Source organism: Dipodomys ordii, unplaced genomic scaffold (genome assembly GCF_000151885.1).
Source record: "Dipodomys ordii isolate 6190 unplaced genomic scaffold, Dord_2.0 Scaffold1, whole genome shotgun sequence".
NCBI classification, from domain to species: domain Eukaryota; kingdom Metazoa; phylum Chordata; class Mammalia; order Rodentia; family Heteromyidae; genus Dipodomys; species Dipodomys ordii.
In genome coordinates, this window is record NW_012267217.1 from 64,047,466 (window position 1) to 64,066,504 (window position 19,039).

At 39.1% G+C, this 19,039-nt stretch overlaps 1 protein-coding gene across 1 annotated transcript in view; it reads right to left on the reverse strand.

The window, feature by feature from the left end:
• Usp40 (ubiquitin specific peptidase 40) overlaps positions 1 to 19,039 on the reverse strand; it is a 65,171-nt gene that overhangs the window by 40,712 nt on the left and 5,420 nt on the right. Inside the window, exons 3-10 of the mRNA XM_013022875.1 lie at positions 15,938 to 16,005; positions 14,244 to 14,357; positions 11,483 to 11,647; positions 9,020 to 9,166; positions 7,800 to 7,943; positions 5,904 to 6,032; positions 2,626 to 2,721; positions 1,450 to 1,557 (exon numbers count right to left, since the gene is read on the reverse strand). Coding sequence (XP_012878329.1) covers positions 1,450 to 1,557; positions 2,626 to 2,721; positions 5,904 to 6,032; positions 7,800 to 7,943; positions 9,020 to 9,166; positions 11,483 to 11,647; positions 14,244 to 14,357; positions 15,938 to 16,005 — 971 coding nt within the window. The remainder of the gene's footprint in view (positions 1 to 1,449; positions 1,558 to 2,625; positions 2,722 to 5,903; positions 6,033 to 7,799; positions 7,944 to 9,019; positions 9,167 to 11,482; positions 11,648 to 14,243; positions 14,358 to 15,937; positions 16,006 to 19,039) is intronic.

The following is a 19,039-nucleotide window of genomic DNA, read 5'->3' on the forward strand; positions in this document are numbered from 1 at the left end:
CAAAACAAAAACAAAAAAACAAAAAAAACAACACATGGGCTGGGAAGTTGTCTCAGTGGTAGAGCGCTTGCCTTGCATGCCAGAGGCCCTGGGTTCGATTCCTCAGCACCACATAAGCAAAAAGAAAAAAGCCGGGAGTGGCGCTGTGGCTCAAGTGGTAGAGCACTAGCCTTGAGCTGAAGAGCTGAGGGACAGCGCTCAGGCCCAGAGTTCAGGCCCCATGACCGGACCCCAAAAAAAAAAGTATATTAGTTTATAATATAAATAAATAAATATATACATATATGGCAAGCCAGAGGTCAGCCACTAAAAACTAAGCAAGTAGGCAAAAGATAAAATGAAACACTAAAAATTACTTGCTTTTTCCAAAAGGAAGAAGAAAAACAAACTATAAAATAAAGGAAAATTTAAAAAATAATAACAAGGAAGAAGCCTCAAATATAACCATATCAGTCATTATATTAAATGTAATGAGCTAAACATCTTTTTTTTTTGGTCAGTTGTGGGGCTTGAACTCGGCCTGGCTCTGTCTCTCAGCTTTTCAGCTCAAGGCAAGTGCTTTATCACTTGAGCCACAGCGCGACTTCCTGCTTTTTTTCTGCTTATGTGGTACTGAAGAATCGAACCCAGGGCCTCATGCGTGCAAGGCAAACACTCTACCACTGAGCCACCTTCCCAGCCCTGAATTAATTAATTAATTAATGAAAAGGAAGAGATTGTCACACTCATCTGAGAGAAAACAACAAAGGAAAAGCTGTGTAGTTGGAAAAGTTCAATAAGCTGATAAAGCCAAGTGAAATTAGTAAAAAAGATAACTGAAAGGTACAATTAGCAATACCAAAAATGACACAGAGAACAAACATATCTTCAGGCCCTACAGACAATAAGACATGTAATATGGTGATTATTTACATACTTCATGCCAAAAAGTTGATACCATAGACAAATGCCCTAAAAACACAATTTTCCAAAACCATGCAAGTAATAGTTGATTTCTTTAGTGATGTAAATAAAGAAGGCATTTAAACACTTACAGGAATGGGTAAATGCTTTGCTTTTCAGTGCTAGAAATTGCTCCAAAATGGTAAGAGGGTTCTGATGCTCTGCTTTTGTTTCCAGACAGTTGTTATCTCATATTTCTGGCAATATCACTTTTGCGTCTAGTCTTACAGCCTAGGGAACCAGTTGAGGTTTGGAGTAACAGTATTTTTGTTTTTTTCTGTTGTGACTAGCGGCCACCTCCCCTAGTTTTGCTTACTTCTTGATAAATAGCCTAACAGGAAATAGTAAGGAACTTACCTCTAGTTTTGTTCAGTTTTATTTAATATACTAGAAGCATTGTTTTTACTTTCACCTTTTTAAAGATCCATCTACAGAAGAATTTGTGCTGTGGCTATCAGAGTAAGAGTCCCAGGGACAGAAGCCTATCAACTTGGTATCATGCATCACCTTTCGCAGTGGTCCATGTTGTCTTCTGTACTTCTTGTTCCATGATATTCCTGTCTTTTTCAAGAGTTTTTGTCCCAGTTGATCAACAGATATTAGACTGCTCTTTTCCTTACAAAAGAAACCCAAAGTCTTAAGACATCCAAAATCAGCTGGGTACCAGTGACTCACACCTGTCATCCTAGCTACTCAGGAGGCTGAGATCTGAGATTGCAGTTGTTGTTGTTGTTGTTTTGTTTTTTGGTTTTTTTTGGGTCCAGTTGTGGGGCCTGAACCCTGGGCCTGGGCGCTGTCCCTCAGCTCTTCAGCTCAAGGCTAGTGCCCTACCACTTGAGCCACAGCACCACTTTCGGCTTTTTTCTTTTTGCTTATGTGGTGCTGAGGAATCGAACTCAGGGCCTCTGGCATGCAAAGCAAGCGCTCTACCACTGAGCCAACTTCCCAGCCCCTTGTTGTTGTTTTTTTAAGTATATATTTTTTACTGTAAAGATACTATACAGAGGGATTACAGTTACATGAGTAAGGTAATGAGTACATTTCCTATGGAGCATTGTTACCTCCTCCTTTGTTTTTCCCCTACCATCCCTTCCCTCCCCAAGGATTGCAGTTTGAAGCCAGCCCAGGCAGACATGTCTATGAGACTCTTTATCTCCAATAAACTAGAGAGAAAAAGCCAGATGTGGCATTGTGGCTTAAGTAGTAGAGTGCTAGTCTTGAGTACAAAGAGGCTCAGAGACAGTGCCCGGGCCCGAGTTTAAGCCCCAGGACCTATAGAAAAAATTTTAAAAAGATATCCCAAATCACTAAGTAGGTATCCAAAGAGGTTTGGATACTTATTTACAATTTTTAGAAGAAATATTTAAATGTCAACCCAGAAGATTAGTAATGCCTTAATGAATATTTCAAAGCATAAATGAATCTTAAAAATGGATAAAACGTAGTTGTATACAGGATGTACTATATCTCCCCAAAATTCATATGCTAAATTCTTAAGCCCAAATACTTCAGAATGTGACTGTATTTGAAGATAGGGCTTTAAAAAAGATGATTAAGTTACGACGTAACCACTTTCCATTGTATGGTAGCCTTTGTACCAGTCTGACTAAAGTGAATACATACATAGATGCATTTATAATACCTACATACACACAAATACATACATAGACAGACCCACGCTACCTGTAAGAAGATGGCTTTTAGGATCATCAGTGGATCATCAGTCTCTTCTTCATTTGGGAGAGCTTCCAAGTTCACATCTGGCTTACGCTTTTCTTCCTGAGAAGTATTAAAAGAGATTCTTTGACAAATCCTTTAAACGGAATGAATTGAACAGGAAAGTCCATGCCACTGAGAAATAATGGTAAAAGCATCATTATCATTATGCATGCACTTTGGAATCAGGCGACCTAGATTTGAGTTCCAGGTTTCATTGTACAATTTTTTTGTTGTTGTTGTTGGTTGTGGGGCTTGAGCTCTGGGGCTGGCACTGACCCTGAGCACTTAAGCCACAGCGCCACATCCGGTTTTCTAGTGATTTATTAGAGATAAGATTCTCAGGAACTTTTCTGCCCAGGCTGGCTTTGAACCATGATCCTTAGATCTCAGACTCCAGAGTAGCCAAGATTACAGGCATAAACTACTGGTGCCTGGACAATTCTTTTTTTTTTTTTTATAGAGGTGATGTACAGAGGAGTTACAGTTATATAAGTCATGAGTATATTTCTTTGGGGCAATGTCACCCCTTCCCAGTATATAATTCTTGAAAAGTCACTCTAGCTCTCTGGCTATATCTGAATACTATAATTATGAGGTAAGCAAAGTAGATTCTAACCCATTTTGTAGCTGAGCACAGCTTTCAAGGTGTCCTTTACAATTTGGTATAATGGGTTTTTAGTTCAAAATATTTTCTGGTCTTCATCCAAAAGTCTTTACCTATGTTTGCAGACTCAAGCTTAAATATTTTCTACCATTTCTGATCATTCAAAAAGTTTATATCCCATCCCATATTGAACTGGGTAACAAAGAGAAATTGTCTTTTTTCCTTCTTAATTACACATTGCAAAAGTATTTTAAACTGGCTTAAGGCCATGAGTACAAATAGACCTAAATAATACAAGACAAAAATACATAATCAAGAAAAAAACAGGGCTGGGGACATGGCTCAAGTGGTAGAATGCCTACCTAAGAAGTTCAAGGCCCTGAGTTCAATCTAAGTACTGAAGATAGAGAAAGAGAGAGAATAGAACAGACTACATCCAATCATCCTGCTACAAAATTATAAAAAAATGCTAAAGTAAAAAACAAAACAAAAGAATTAAGAATATACTATTTAAACATGCTGAACTAGCAAGAACATAGAAACATCCTCAGAAGACAGGAAATGAAGTGGCAATCTAGGGATAAAATCTAGAACTGATACTTCTAGCTCCCCAAGTGCTATGATCTGACCATTGTATTTACCCAACTACATATGTTGAAACCTAATCCTTACTGCAATATATTAGGATAGAGGCCTCTGGGCCTTTATAAATGGGGACCGCAGGAGCTTGACTGCCACTTGTGCAAGAAGGTGCTATCTAGGAAGCAATGTGAGCCCTACAAACACAAAGTCTGTTGGCTTCTTGCACTTGGGTTTCCTAAAGGAGTGGGTCCCAGAGTTGTAAGTAATATGTTTCTGTTGTCTGAAAGATCACAGTGCAAGGGGCTTTGGCTCAGCATCTGAGTGGGCGAGGATACTATCCTGTTGACAGACAACTAAGCTTCTACTGGAAGCCTGAGGCCTTCTTTGAGGACTGAGGCCCACGGTTTTTCAAACAACCTCCAATATTCCAATTCTCTGACACCAGGGGAGTGTCATCTATAATTCTGACAATCCCTGCTAATATCACAGACCTCACAGTTGAGGGCTCAGTCCCATGATGATTTGGGGTCTACAGGCTGATTGTTCTTCAGCCTGATCAAACTCTAATTTAAGGATTTCCACTTTTTTTTTTTTGGTGGTTCTGGGCCTTGAACACAGTGCCTTGTGCTTCCGAGGCAGGTACTCTATCACTGAGGCATGACCTAAGAACATGAGAAGGTGGAGTGAAGAGGCTTCTATTTCCAAGGAATACAGGGCCTACCTTCCCAGAGCATGGATGTGTTCACCAACCTGGAAACTCCACAAACTTGTTTCTCAAGAGTTTTCATTTAAGTTTTTAAAGTGAGCATGTGTATATACAGAGAGAGAAAGAGAGAGAGAAAGAGAATCTTCCTTCAATTTATTCATCTAGTTGTTTTTTGTGTCAGAGTATCATTATATAGTTTAGGCTGGTCTGGAACTTATGATCTTCCTGCTTTAGCCTTCAGTGCTGGGATTATAGGCATGTGCCATCACACTTGGCTCCTCATTAAAATTTTATTATGGAGCATGATCAATTGTATTATTGGCTATTTGTGACTGAACTCAAGTTCCTGTTCTTTACCCTTCCCCAAAGTTAAGAGGTGTTATACAATTTAACTCCTGAATCAAAAGGATGACTTCTCTGTCAGGCTTCATCTTGAAGCGTCTAAGAGGGTCCTCATTAGCACCACCTTCCTCATGAGGAATAACAAAAAACACTTCCATAAGGAAAATTCAAAGAACATTCTATAAACAAGAAAATATGGAAGTGGCACTGTGGCTCAAAGTGGTAGACACTAGACTTGAGCAAAGAAGCTCAGAGACAGCAACCAGGCCCTGAGTTGAAGCCTCATGATTGATTTAAAAAGGAAAGGAAAGGAAAGGAAAGGAAAAAGGAAAGGAAAGGGAAAGGAAAGGGAAAGGGAAAGGAAAGGAGAAAAGGAAAAGGAAAAGGAAAAAGACAAGACACCAAGCACACTTGGCAATCATTCTTCTATTCTTTCAGTCATAATGAAGACCTTACTTTAGCAACCAAGCATGGTGTTATACACCTGTAATCTAGCACTGGAGGATCTTGAGTTAGAGGTCAGCCTAAGCTACAAAGCAAGAACCTGTTTCCCTTTCCCTCCCCCACAAAGGCCTAAAAAATAAAAGACCGGATAAATAGTGAAGGGAGCAGAACCGTATCTAAGAATGCCTGCCTGTTCATGCCAGTCACTTAACAGAAGAAAGATCCTGGCATTTCTAGGAAAGACCTGATCAATTCTGAAGACATGACTACAAAACAGATGTTTAAGAAACCATAACCCCAAAGGAAGACAAGAAAAAGAGAATCATTACTTTTGAAATATGCTGCCTAACTACACCAAGTACCGCCACCTCTGTGTACCACCTCAACAATAAACTTAATAACAAACTTGCAAATCAATGTTTCATGTTTCAACAAAGAGGATACATACTGCCAGCTGGAAAAAATGTTTCAACTGACTCTGGATAAGCAAACTACAGTAGGCACAGAGGAAGGCAGGGCTAGGGAAAGACACTGTACTGTATCCGAAGGACTTTCTATGCTTACTTGAAATTGCCAGTTCCCCAGATGGTCAACATCCTTAATGTAGACATGGTAGTGCCCCCCATAGCAGCCGCCTTTGTGGATAATGACAGAGAAGAGGTCGTACATATATCCTGAGTCATCTAATTCACTCTAAAAGCAGAAAAAGATGTATCCATTACCTACATAAAATTGTGAGAAATATAACCAAAAGGAAAAAAGAATTTTAGCTACTGAAATTAGTCAACCTCACAGTTTATCATTGTTATTTGAGGGTTAAAAAAGAGGGGTTAATCTGATCAAAGTACAATATATGAATGTATAAAAATATCACAGCAAAACCCCTCTGTACAATTAAGGTACAATAATAAAAATAAAATAAAAGGAGTCATAAAACATAAAGGTAAATATCTAGCTTTAAACTTTAAAAACTTTTAATTCTTTGATTTACTGCTAATCATACTATATTAATCAGTTTCTGCCTCTTAGTTATGTGAACCCATGTATTTTAAAAAGCTGTTATTTTTAGATTAGATCATGTAAGCTGATATACACAAGGTAAGTCAGTGATAGGCTTTTAGCAAAAGAAAACTGTTTTTGTGGTGACTCTCTTATGTGTTTAATATCACAATTGCTGTATATTCTGACCAGGTTGTAATATGCCTTAGAGTGAAAGCCAGAGTGCTCCTGACACTTCAGACTCCTCAGAGAGAAGGAACTCAACAATGGTGAATACCAGGCTGGTCTTGTTCGGAGGTGGTTCCGTGAAAGGAAGAGGTTCTTTCTTGCTTTACTATTAATTCTATGATCAAAGTTTTCTGTAGTAGGCTCTACAACCACAGTGACTGAACAGAAAAACTACTGTACTAACAAGTAAATCAAAATCTTTTCAAAAAGTCACATTCAATGAGGACATGTTTCAAGAGATACTTTAAATTTCTGATGTAGTAGTTTTAAAGTGGGTAGTATTTAAATTATCTGGTTCAGGCAAACATGAGAGATACACGTAAAAACTCATGATTTCAGAATTTGTTTTCCAAATATTTTTCTCCCTGTGTCTTAAGGATTAAAACTTTATTTTTGTGCTTTTTTTTTTTTTTTTTGGTCCTGAGGCTTGAACTCAGGCCTAGGCTCTGTCTCTGAGCCTCTCTGTGCTCAAGGCTAGCGCTCTACCACTTAAGCCACAGCACCACTTCTGGCTTTTTCTGAGTAGTTTATTGGAGTTAAAGATTCTCTCTGGACTTCATGCCTGGGATGGCTTCGAATCGTGATCCTAAGATCTCAGACTCCTCAGCAATTAGGATTATAGATGTGGGCCACCACCGTCCAGCTTTTGTGCTGCTGTTTGTTTTGAAATACTGGGGATTAAGCCCAATGCCTTGCACATGCTACCAAGTTACATCACCAGCCATACAAACTCGAAACCCATAAAAGTCTATTTGCATGTTCAACTTCTAGAAATGTGATTTGTTATTGCATCCAAAATAAACTAAATTCAAATAGCAAAGTACCAATCAATACTAAGTTTTCTAAAAGCAAGGTCATGTCCAATTTTGTTGTAAAATGTTCACTTCAAAGATTTTTTTCAAGAACAGTTTAATGAAAAGAATGTAAGAACAAATCCATACTATACATATTCAAAAGGACACACTAAATCAGGGCTTCTTGGAAATCCCTCCCACCTCCCATCCTTCTAGGAGACATGGACTCTGGGCATGTATAAGATGATTTGTGTTCTATAGTTGGGGAGTGGTGTTGCTACTGTCATCCAATAGGCAAAAGCCAGGGAAGCCGATACCTGTCCTATAGAGCAAGGGATGCAAAACAGTACTTAACTGCAATAAATGGACTGAAAATTAAGTCAATAAAAAAATTCTTTGGAGAGGAAAAGAAAGAATTTAAAAATAAAATGGTTCAAACCTGTTCACAAAAAGGCTTGAGATTGATCCGCAGAGGGAAGGTATAACAACTAGTGTCCTTGTAGCGTTCACACTTCACAAAATCAAAATTGAATCTCAGTAATGAAATAGTAAGAAAGGGTGGCAGCTTGCGCAATTTGGCTGACTGTTGAAAGAAAAATGCCGTTTTAAAATGCAGAACTATAAGAAAGCAAATAGTATTACTTAAGTTATGTAAAAACAACCTGTGACACAGATATAAGAGAAATATGTCCTTATATCACATAGGCTCATAACTGTGGATTCAATATAACTCTTGATACAAGCTCATGCCTTATGGAACTAAGGATGGTATCAGTCATTTATGTTTAGAACTACAGTTTTACAAGCAAGTTCTAAGTTTTAGCGTAGCTATCCAGAAGAACTGTTTGATGAGCATGTCCTAATGGGATGTTCCTTGTCAGGACCTACTTCCTGCCCAGTCCCTGGCCTGTCTGTTGAGGTTTGTAATTAGCAAGGTGTTTGCAGGTATGAAATAGCATACCGGATTTGTTAGAATGAAGAACTTACATATCAAGATTATAAAATGGAAACTAATGCTTGGCAAGCTGTTTCCTGGCAAAAATAAACAGTCTCCTTCGTAACAGTCATTTACCAAAAGTAGGGACTTTACCCTAAAAGGTATACTGAAGAAACCAAGTGTTTCTCTTGTGGGGTACAAATAAAGTTTTCCTGGGAAATAAGTAAGTTGAGAGAGAGCTATAGGCTGAAAGTTTTATATTTCCCTTGTAAAAAATTTAGAGAGCCGGGTGCTGGTGGCTCACACCTGTAATCCTAGCTACTCAGCAGGCTGAGATCTGACAATCGAGGTTCAAAGCCAGCCCGGGTGTGAAAGTCCAAGAGACTCTTTATCCCCAATTAACCACCAGAAAACTGGAAGTGATGCTGTGGCTCAAATGGTAGAGCACTAGCCTTGAGCTGAAGAGCTGAGGGACACCGCTCAGGCCCAGAGTTCAAGCCTCATGACCGACAAAAAAAAAAAAAAAAATTAGAGATATAACAAAGTAAATATTTTCTCCATCTTCAGGGTCAAGAGCTTTAAGCAGGGGCTGGGTTGTTGCTTAGTGGCAAAGGACTTGCCTAGCAACACTAGGGTTTGATGATCTCCACTACCAAAAAAAAAGTTTCAAATACATTCATGCCTTCCTATCTCAAATCACGGAGACGAAGACAACACTTTACCTTGGCTGCCTTAACCAGTCGGTCACAAGTTCCACAGTGGTACAAGTTGTCATAGTCAAAGACTTCCTCCTCCACATACATGTTCCAGAGGGCATCTTCCAAACTAGACACGTTTTTGACTGCTACCGTTAGATCTAAGAAGTCTTCCTAGAATACACAAGAATGGAGTACTGAAAAAAACAATTTCACAGACATATCACCAACCTAAAAATTTATACTAAGATGTGGGTGTCTCCATCAGATGTAGTGGAATTCCTAACATTATTCTTTCTAAATCAAACTATGATCTAACTAAAAAAAATTTGGAAAACATTTATAAAGGAAGAGTTTTGTGAGTTTCAATGTAAAACAATAACATCTTCTTCTTCAGGAAACCAACTGAAATTTAAATACAACCTACAGTGCTTAGTAGCACTGTTTTAGTTTTAGAATTAGAAAAGGCAGAGACAATTTTCTAATGCACACTCTGTCTCTTCATTTTTATTCTGCTAATGTTGAGTTAAGATATACTGAGGAAGTTATAAGAAAAAAATGTTTTGAACCAGGATAAACAGATATTTCTAAGAAAATTAAGAGGATGATATTTTGCAAGAAGGAAATCTATCAATCAATTCTACATTTGAATTATCTCTCTAGAAATAAGCACTTATAATTTGGCAAGTTTAAATCATATTTATACTTTTGTGCATACATGTAATGAAATTAAGAAATTATAGGGATAAGAAAGTAACTAGGCACTAGTTTATAGTAAAATTGCTAAGTAACGTAACTAACACTTGAAATATTGTTGTGAAAAGTTCATGTTTACAACTTATAATGTGCTTTATGTACATTGTCATTTTTAGTTACTTTGTGAATTATTACATTAGAACCAAGTCAATCAGATACTAATTCAAACATACAGGACACCTTGGTTATTTTCAAACTAGCTGACAAAGATTAACTTCTATTAGTATAGGTAAGAAAGGCCAAGAATTTTTGTTTTGTTTTTTTAGAAGCAGAGTAAACTAGGCTGACCTCTAACTGGAGACTTCCTAGGACTCACCTCTCAAATGTTAGGTTAAACAATGGTAAACCCAGTGGTAGAATGGGTTATCTAGCATGTACAGGCCTGGCTTTGATCTCCAGTAACATAAAGTAAAGAATGACAATTCAAGCTGGGCACTCGTAGCTCAACCCTGTAATCCTAGCTACTCAGGAAGCTGAGATCTGAGAATGTGGTTCAAAGCCAGCCTGAGCAGTAGAGTTCCATGAGACTCATATCCAATTACCACAAGAAAACCAGAAGTGGCACTGTGGCTCAAGTGGAAAAGAGCTTGCTCTGAGCTAAAGAGCTCAGGGACAGCGCCCGGGCCCAGAGTTCAAGCCCCACAACTGACAAAAAAAAAAAAAAGTAGGAGCATTGTGAGTTGGAGGCTAGCCTGGGCTGCAGAATAAGATCTTGTCTCAAAAACAAAGAAGAGAATAAAAAAATATACATAGGTACATACATACTTACATATTTATATCATATATTTTTATACATTCAATTTATAAAGAGACAACTAATACATTAAAATGGCATTAAAATTTTCACTCATATAGTCAAATACAGAAACTTCCTGTAACTCTTGTCATAACAAAATGAAATTTTTATTTAATGGCTTAGGATCTCAAACAGATGAGTAGATTTACAGGTTTCCAATTTCTATTTTCCATCATATAAAATGAACAATTTGTATTACAAGGAAGTGAAAGTTGTAAAAATTAAAGCAGCATTATTATAGCTTTAAATGTGACATATATAGTTCATATATTTAATAAACATAGCATACATACAATTTTCTGAAGGATAATAATAAACTAAATCTACTATTTAATTACAGATATTTATCAATTTAAACACCTCTCAGATTTGTTTTTTATTCCTCCTCAATTAGCATTCCTTATACCATTCCAATCATGATGATATTGACTCCTTTCATGAGATCATAGTTTTCTATTTGAAAACACTCTCCACATATAATTTTCCAAATATCACAGTCCTGAATAAATATTATCTTAAGGTATTTGTTTCTTTCATTTTATGTGAAGAAATTAGGAGTAAAGTGATGATTCGGGCATATTTAGAGTAAAACGGGGAAAAAAAAAAATCCTGAAAGTCTAGCAATAAACATTTTTTTTTTTTTTTTGTCAGTCGTAGGGCTTGAACTCAGGGCCTGGGCGCTGTCCCTCAGTTCTTCAGCTCAAGGCTAGCGCTCTACCACTTGAGTCACAGCGCCACTTCTGGCTTTTTCTGTTTATATGGTGCTAAGGAATCAAACCCAGGGCCTCATGCATGTGAGGCAAGCACTCTACCACTGAGCCACCTTCCCAGCACCAGAAATAAACATTTTAATCTTCATGGTCTGTAATCAGACCACAGATTATCATGACTTATAGTTGACTATATAGTTTATTGTTAAAATAGTCCTGCACATTCACCTGCTTCTCACTGATGTTTTCACATTCTTTACACACAATCTGGTTAACCACCGTTCCATGGTACAGACGATTGATGAGGTCATGGCCAGACGTCCCAACCAAGGAGGTTTCTAAAGCACTGAAGAGAATTCGATTCAGTTCCTGCACATCATGTTGCCTCATTTCCTGAAAAACAGGTATGTTTTAAATGTGATTTTATGCTGCAAACTTTAAAAAATAAAACTCAAAAAATAGTTCAAACAAAACTCTAAGAGGAATCAAGAAATCCATGCTAAAGCTTAATTCACTACAAGGATGTGTTTTTTGTTTTTTTGCTTTTTTTTGGCAGTCATGGGGCCTGAACTCTAGGCCTAAGCACTGTCTCTCAGCATTTCAGCTCAAGGCTAGCCCTCTACCACTTGAGCCACAGCACCACTTCCGGCTTTTTCTGCTTATATGGTGCTGAGGAATCGAACCCAGGGCCTCATGCATATAAGGCAAGCGCTCTACCACGGAGCCACCTTCCCAGCCCCTACAAGGATGTTTAAGTGACATGAGCTGATAGTAGGTTACAATATCACCATCTATTTTGATTTCACTACAGAATGAAAAGGCAGTGTTCAGTGTGTACATATAACTGAACTCACCCCATAGCTGAAAGGTGAAAGCACACTGGGCCATGCCACTTCTGGTTCTCTTGTGGTAATTGGAGGTAAGAGTCTCATGGACTTTCCTGCTCAGGCTGGCTTTGAATCACAATTCTCAGGAGAAAGCACACTGGGCCACGCCACAGTCAAAGAGCAGGGAATAGTACAACTGGTTCCCGTCAGCAAACAAGAACCAGCAGTATGTGCACAAGTAAAGTTCATTTAGATCACAGTGGATGGTGATCTTTACCAACTGTCACTATTGAAGAACTAGAACTTATTAATTTGAAGTGAAAACCAGCAAAAACAAGATTAATATTTACTGCTACTCAGAAAAAATCCAAATGGATCTTGCTTGATGGTTCAATCCATTGTGAATCATGTAACTGTATATGAACTAGTTCTTTAAAAACACTTTATATAGTCTGGCACTGGTGGCTCAAAACTATAATCCTAGCTACTCAGGAGACTGAGATCTGAGGATGACAGTTTAAAACGAGCCTGGGCAGGGAAGGTCCATGAAACTCTCATCTCCAATTAATTACCAAAAAGCTGGAAATGTTGTTGTGACTCAAAATGATAGAGCAGTAGCCTTGAGCACAAAAGCTTAAGAACCTGAATTTTAGCCATAGTACCGGCATGCACACGCGCATGCATGCACACACACACATTTTATAAACCAAAGCCACAGTGTGCACCACCACTGAGAACTGTAGAAAAGGAGAAGGAGCAGTAGAAGAGGACTTTCAGGAGATGTGAGGAACAGGAAATGCTGGAGCTTTGCCAAGGATGAGGTGTGCCACTGACCCAGCCTACCTCAGGACACAGAAGTGTCTTTTGGTCTTGGCATATAGATGCCATGAGAGACTTTACCAAAACATAGCCAGGAGTCAAAGGAATGGGGAGTGATACAGAAGGAGAGGCGTGAGGGAGGACACATTGAAGTAAGTTTCATGTGGTGAGAGGCAGAGAAGGGGGCTGAAAACTGAGCAAGGTGTGGGACTTGGGATCTTTTTTTTGCCTTTTAAAATATGAGACACCAGAGAATGTAAATTCAGGTGACAGTACTGGCCCTGAGGGGACAGAACACCTGTGGCAGTTGACCAGCTGTTTCTGAACACACCATCATTTGGCAATGGTGCCACTACAGGTGTAGTCACGGAAAGCTTCCTACAAAATTTTATTTAGAAAACGCAAAAATAGGGAAGAAGTTTGTGTGATCTTAAGAAATAGGAAACTGCATGAAAAGAGAACAACAAAGTTTGCTGAGACTGGTCAGGGAAGAGAGTGGGAGAGAAGGGAAAATGACAGAGAATGACAGATCAGATTTATTTAGTGATGATAATGCAGTCAGACAATAAGCATGTTTCCTTGTTGCTGACAACTGTGTGGCGTTTGTATGTGGTAGACTGCCCTTTCGGAACTTTTAATAGATAAATGAGAGGAAAACTACCTCCACTCCCCCAATTTAGAAGAAAAGGAAGAGTCAGAGATAAATCAGGACAGAGAACATGAAAACACTGGACAAGGATGGTAGACTAAAAATTTAGCTGATGATTAGCTGGGCACCGGTGGCTCAGGCCTGTAATACTGAGAAGGCTGAGATCTGAGGATCACGGTTCAAAGCCAGCCTGGAGAGAAAAGTCCATGAGACTCTTATCTCCAATAAACTACTAGGAAACCGGAAGTGGTGCTGTGGCTCAAGCGGTAGAGTGCTCACCTTGAGCTGAAGAGCGCAGGGACAGCACCTAGTCCCAGAGTTCAAGCCCCACAACCGACAAAAAAAAAAAAAAATTTAGCTGATGAGCAGATTGTCCCATACATGGCAAATAATTTCCATGTGCTATTTCTAAGTGTCTTTTTTTTTTTAAATCTTAACTAGACCTGATGAAGATTATTTTGGAAGAGATTGCAAAGAAAAATCAGTTCCTGTACCCCAAGTCACAACCAGACATAAACCCCTGCTTACAGTACCTATGAAACAAAAATACTTCTGGCTTGTAGTTATGTAATGTAAAACAACATTCAACCAACATACTGTGATCATAAGGCAGATTAAAGGCAGTTGAATAACATGCTGAAACAGTGTGGCCTTTTCCCTCCACCACCTGGAACTTCCTCCCAGGCTTTCATACCTCATTGCTGGTCCACCCAAAGCTGTCAGTGAGGTCTGTTGTGGATGCAGCTTCCTGGTCTAAGAGCAGAAGCTGAGCAAACAAGCGCTGCAACTGTAAAGGTATGATTCGAACCTAGGGGACAAGCAGATGTGTTCTACATGAGCCTTTTAACACACTGAGTAAAGCTTCATAAAAGAAGACTAGTTTTCCCCTATCTCTTGTTCATTCAACAGAGAGTTTATAAGTCTCTTATTACAAATAACTAAGATTCAGCCCTTTGGAATTCTAATGTAGTCCAAAAAGTTTTAGATACCTTAAGAGTTTTTAATCTTTACATGTGTAGTTTCAAGTCAATATTAAAACTCAAGAGGGCTGGGAAGGTGGCTCAGTGGTAGAGTGCTTGCCTTGCATGCATGAGTCCCTGAGTTCAATTCCTCAGCACCACCACATAAGCAGAAAAAGCCAGAAGTGGTGCTGGAGCTCAACTGGTAGATCGCTAGCCTTGAGCTGAAGAGCTGAGGGACAGTGCCCAGGCCCAGAGTTCAGGCCCCATGACCAACAAAAACAACAAAAAACCTCAAAAGAAACCCAAATAAACCACAAGTCATCATAGAGAGCAAGTTAGAATCTCTCATAGTTCACTTTTTCTCTATTGCTAATAGATTGCTACAGACAATATAGGAATTTTCCAGGCACACAGATCTCTCTCTGGAGTCCTGGTGTTTCTTGGGGCTAGTGGTACCCTGTCTCCCAACTTCTGGGTTTGGGACTGCTCTTGCCTTATATGAAGCAAGGCTTTTCAGAATCCAGCCTGCAAGTCAGACTTGGAGGGTTGAAGAGAGGATAAACATTTAGAAATTTCTGTGGAAATTTTACTATATTGATCTGTAACAGTTGAGGGGGAAAATGCCACAAAAACTGGCCACACAATTGGTGTGAGAAGCACTGCAGTAAAGGATTACTGGATGTGGTGATTTATGCCTGTAATTCTAGCTACTCAGGAGGCAGAGATTTGAGGACTGAGATTCAAAGCCAGCCCTGGCAGACAAATCTAAGAAATTCTTAAAACAACTTAGCCATCAAAAGGCCAGAAGCAAAGGTGTAGCTCAAGTGGTGGTGTGGCTCAAGTGGTTATCAACCTTGTGCAAAAAAAACCCAAGAGAGCGCATGTGCATGCATGTGCATGCGCGCACACACACACACAAACACACACGCACGTGTGTGTATACACACACACACACTTACAGATTTAAGCATCAAAGTGAGGACTAGGGGTTAGTCAGGGAATACATAACTTACAGCTTTGCCTTAAATACAATTTCTCTACAGTATGTACAAAATGATAAACTCAATTCTCTATTCGGGATTTCCATAAGACCAAATTGAAAAATAATGATTTCCATATTTCTTTTTCCATATTGTTGAAAATAAGTGTATTAAATAGATGTTTTGGTAGGCTAATATGGATGATTTATAAACATAGCACAATAAGGTAAGTTTGTCAAAGTACTACCAGCATTATGTTGGAAAATTCTGTTTTTCAGAAAGATAATTTTGTTGCTAAGAATATAAGGCAAGTCACTTTCTGAAAATAAAGAAATACTGATAATAAATAACATTATTGTTTCCTATGAATAAGTAGTTTAATTCCTCCTTTAAAAACCATTTTTTTTAATATTCCAAAAGCCTCTAGTAAATTATAGGTTTAATACCTTTGCATCAGGTTTATCCTTATCTTCTAAGGAACCAAGCTCTTCCGGACCAAGAGAAAATAAAGCTTCTAAACAAAAGTAGAACCAGAGATGTGAATGACATGATTTCATCTTAGAAACTATCTTTAGAAAGCCAGACCACAACTAAGTAATATCCTTAAAGATCCGAAAATAGGACTGTGTCCATTTTTACACCCTTAATCTACACTTGCTTCTAAAAACATTTTTGTGCACTGAATCTAAGAAGATAAAGTGATTTTGCTAAGGTTTCAGAATCGGGGTGAGGGGGGTTCAGAAAATCTTCACCAATGATTAGTTCATACCCATAGAAGTATATACATCGTGGGCATGGTGGGGCACACTTGTAATCCCAATAGTTGTGAAGCAGATGTAGGAGGACTTTGAGGCCAGCTTAGATGACATATCAAGTTAGAAGCCAGCCTGAGCTCCCTAGCAAGACTCTGGCTCAAAAACCCAAGGCTCAGTGGTAGAGCCCTTGCTGGCACATGCAAGACCTTAGGTTCATCCATAGCACCACAAAACATACCCAAACCATCTATTAACAGTATCATCAAAAATAATTGATTTGCATTGCCTATGGCAGTGGGAAGACAAAGTCATGGGGAATCCCAGGAAACACAAGAGTGACATGCATTTTCAAACACAAGGCTGACAACCAACCTTTCACGGGAAGGGTCATCTTTTACTATGATGTTATGCTATTCCCTTTTGGGGAGTGGGGTGTACAAATGTCTTTTCTATGGATAATGGTTAAAAGTTGCCAACCTCGTGCCAGTCTCCATAATTAAAAAAGGTAATTTAACATATAGGTTCATCACCCAATGAGGTCATATTTGAGTCTTCTGGGAAGTCTGTATCCTGAATTCCTCTGGGGAAAATTTGATATGCCTCAGGAGGGTCAGGGATGCGAGGGTATGTCTTTTTGCAGTTCTAGTAATTGCTGTTATGGTATATTCCCAATGAAGATCTGAGACTGGGCAAAAATTAACTATAGGCCTACAGGTTAAAGCATAAAACCATTCCTAGAGGGACTTTACAAATCACCCTCACTATTCCTAGCTACATTGTTCTGGTAGTACAATGAACTCAATTTGCCTTACTTTAAAATATTATTAAAAAATACCTCCTCCAAATTTTCTCCTCCAGTGCTGTTACTCCTTACCTTTTCCAAATTATAGCTCCGCTTTCTATGTGACAGGATCCTGCTGAACTGTGCAAAATACACACATCTTGTACTACAAAGCTAAAACCATGTCACTGGCCTGCCAGAGAAAGCTGGCTTGCAGCTGTCAGCGCTTCTTGCCTACTGCTAGCCTCCAAGACACCCCAGTCTGTCACTTTTTCCCTCCATCTTTTCTTTTCTCTTCTTTTGTCTCTTTTCTCTTTCCCCCTTTACTCCCCTCCTCTCCTCTCCCTTTTTGAGACAGAGTCTCACTACGTAGCCTAGACTGACCTCCAACTTGTGATTTTCCTGCCACAGCCTTCTCAGTGTTTCTCAGTCTCTTCTTGAGATTACTTTTCTACTTCAAGCATATTAACCTCAACCACATTAAAACCTGAAAAAGTTTTATCCCTCTTGGCTAATGCTGAAAATGTCTTTTCTTTTTATACTTTTAACTAGCATCAATTAGTTGTACAAGGAGATTTTATTTTGACATGTCCACATAGGCATACGATGTACATTGATTAGACCCTTACCTCCTCTATCACTCTCTTATTTTCCTTTCCTAATTTCAACAAGCTTCATTTACCACCACTCCCCTTTTTTTTGGTGCTGGTCGTGGGCTTGAACTCAGGGCCTGGGTGCTATCCCTAAGCTTCCTTTGCTCAAGGCTAGCACCCAACACTTGAGCCACAGTGCCATTTCTAGCCTTTTCTGAGTAGTTTGTTGGAGATAAGGCTTACAGATTTTGCTGCCTGGGCTGGCTTTGAATAATGATCTTCAGATCTCAGCCTCCTGAGTAGCTAGGATTATAGGTGTAAGCCACCAGGGGCTGGCTCATTTTCCACATGTACATAAAGTATTTTGACCAAATTCACCTTTCTTAACTTTCTCTACTCTTTCTTACTTGCACCTGTACCCCCATCACAAACAGGACATGTTTCATATTCTCGCCTTTCGTTTTTCCTGCCCTTCATTTGGAGTTTTACTATGGTATTTCCTTCATTGATGCTGAAAAGTTTCTAAGAGTGGAATTATTCACTGTATCACGAGGAAAATTTTATGGAGTAGATAGAATCAGAGACAATAATAAATATTTACTAAATCTCCAGAAAAGGAAAGTGGCTGTTTTTTTTAATCTTAGAACCAAGAGATCTAATATATCATAAAGATCTAATAAACTGGGAGTTGGTGAGAAGAGATTCCTCTTCTATAGCACTCAGCTATAGGATGAATCAGGCTGTCCTAGGAACATGGACACTTTGAGGAGAGTCTACAAAGTCACATAACACTGGGCTGCCTAATCATTGCAAGACCAAGATATCCAGACTGCAATAAAAGAAACACAGAGCTAAGTGTTGGCGGCTCACACCTGAAATCCTAGGAGGCTGAGATCTGAGGACCATGGTTCAAAGCCAGCCCCAAAAGGAAAGTCTGTGAGACTCTTATTTCCAATAAAATTAACAAAAACATAAAACTGGAAGTAGAGCTGTGGCTCAAGTGGTACAGTGCTAGCCTTCAGCACAAAAGCTCAGGAACAGTGCCCAGGTCCTGAGTTCAAAGAAAGAAAGGAAAGAAAGAAAGAGAGAAAGAAAGGAAAGAAATAAAAGGAAGAAATGAAAGGAAGAAAGAAATGGAAGGAAGGAAGGAAGGAAAAGAGAGGGAGGAAAAGGAAGGAAGGAAGGAAAGAGAAAAAGAAAGGAAGAATGGAAAGAAGGAAAGATGGGAATGGGACAAGTATGTATAAATAGACGCAAGAGGGCTGGGAAGGTGGCTCAGTGGTAGAGCGTTTGCCTTGCATACCTGAGGCCCTGGGTTCGATTCCTCAGCACCATATAAGCATAAAGAAAAAAGCCAGAAGTGGCGCTGTGGCTCAAGTGGTAGAGCGCTAGCCTTGAGCTGAAGAGCTGAGGGACAGC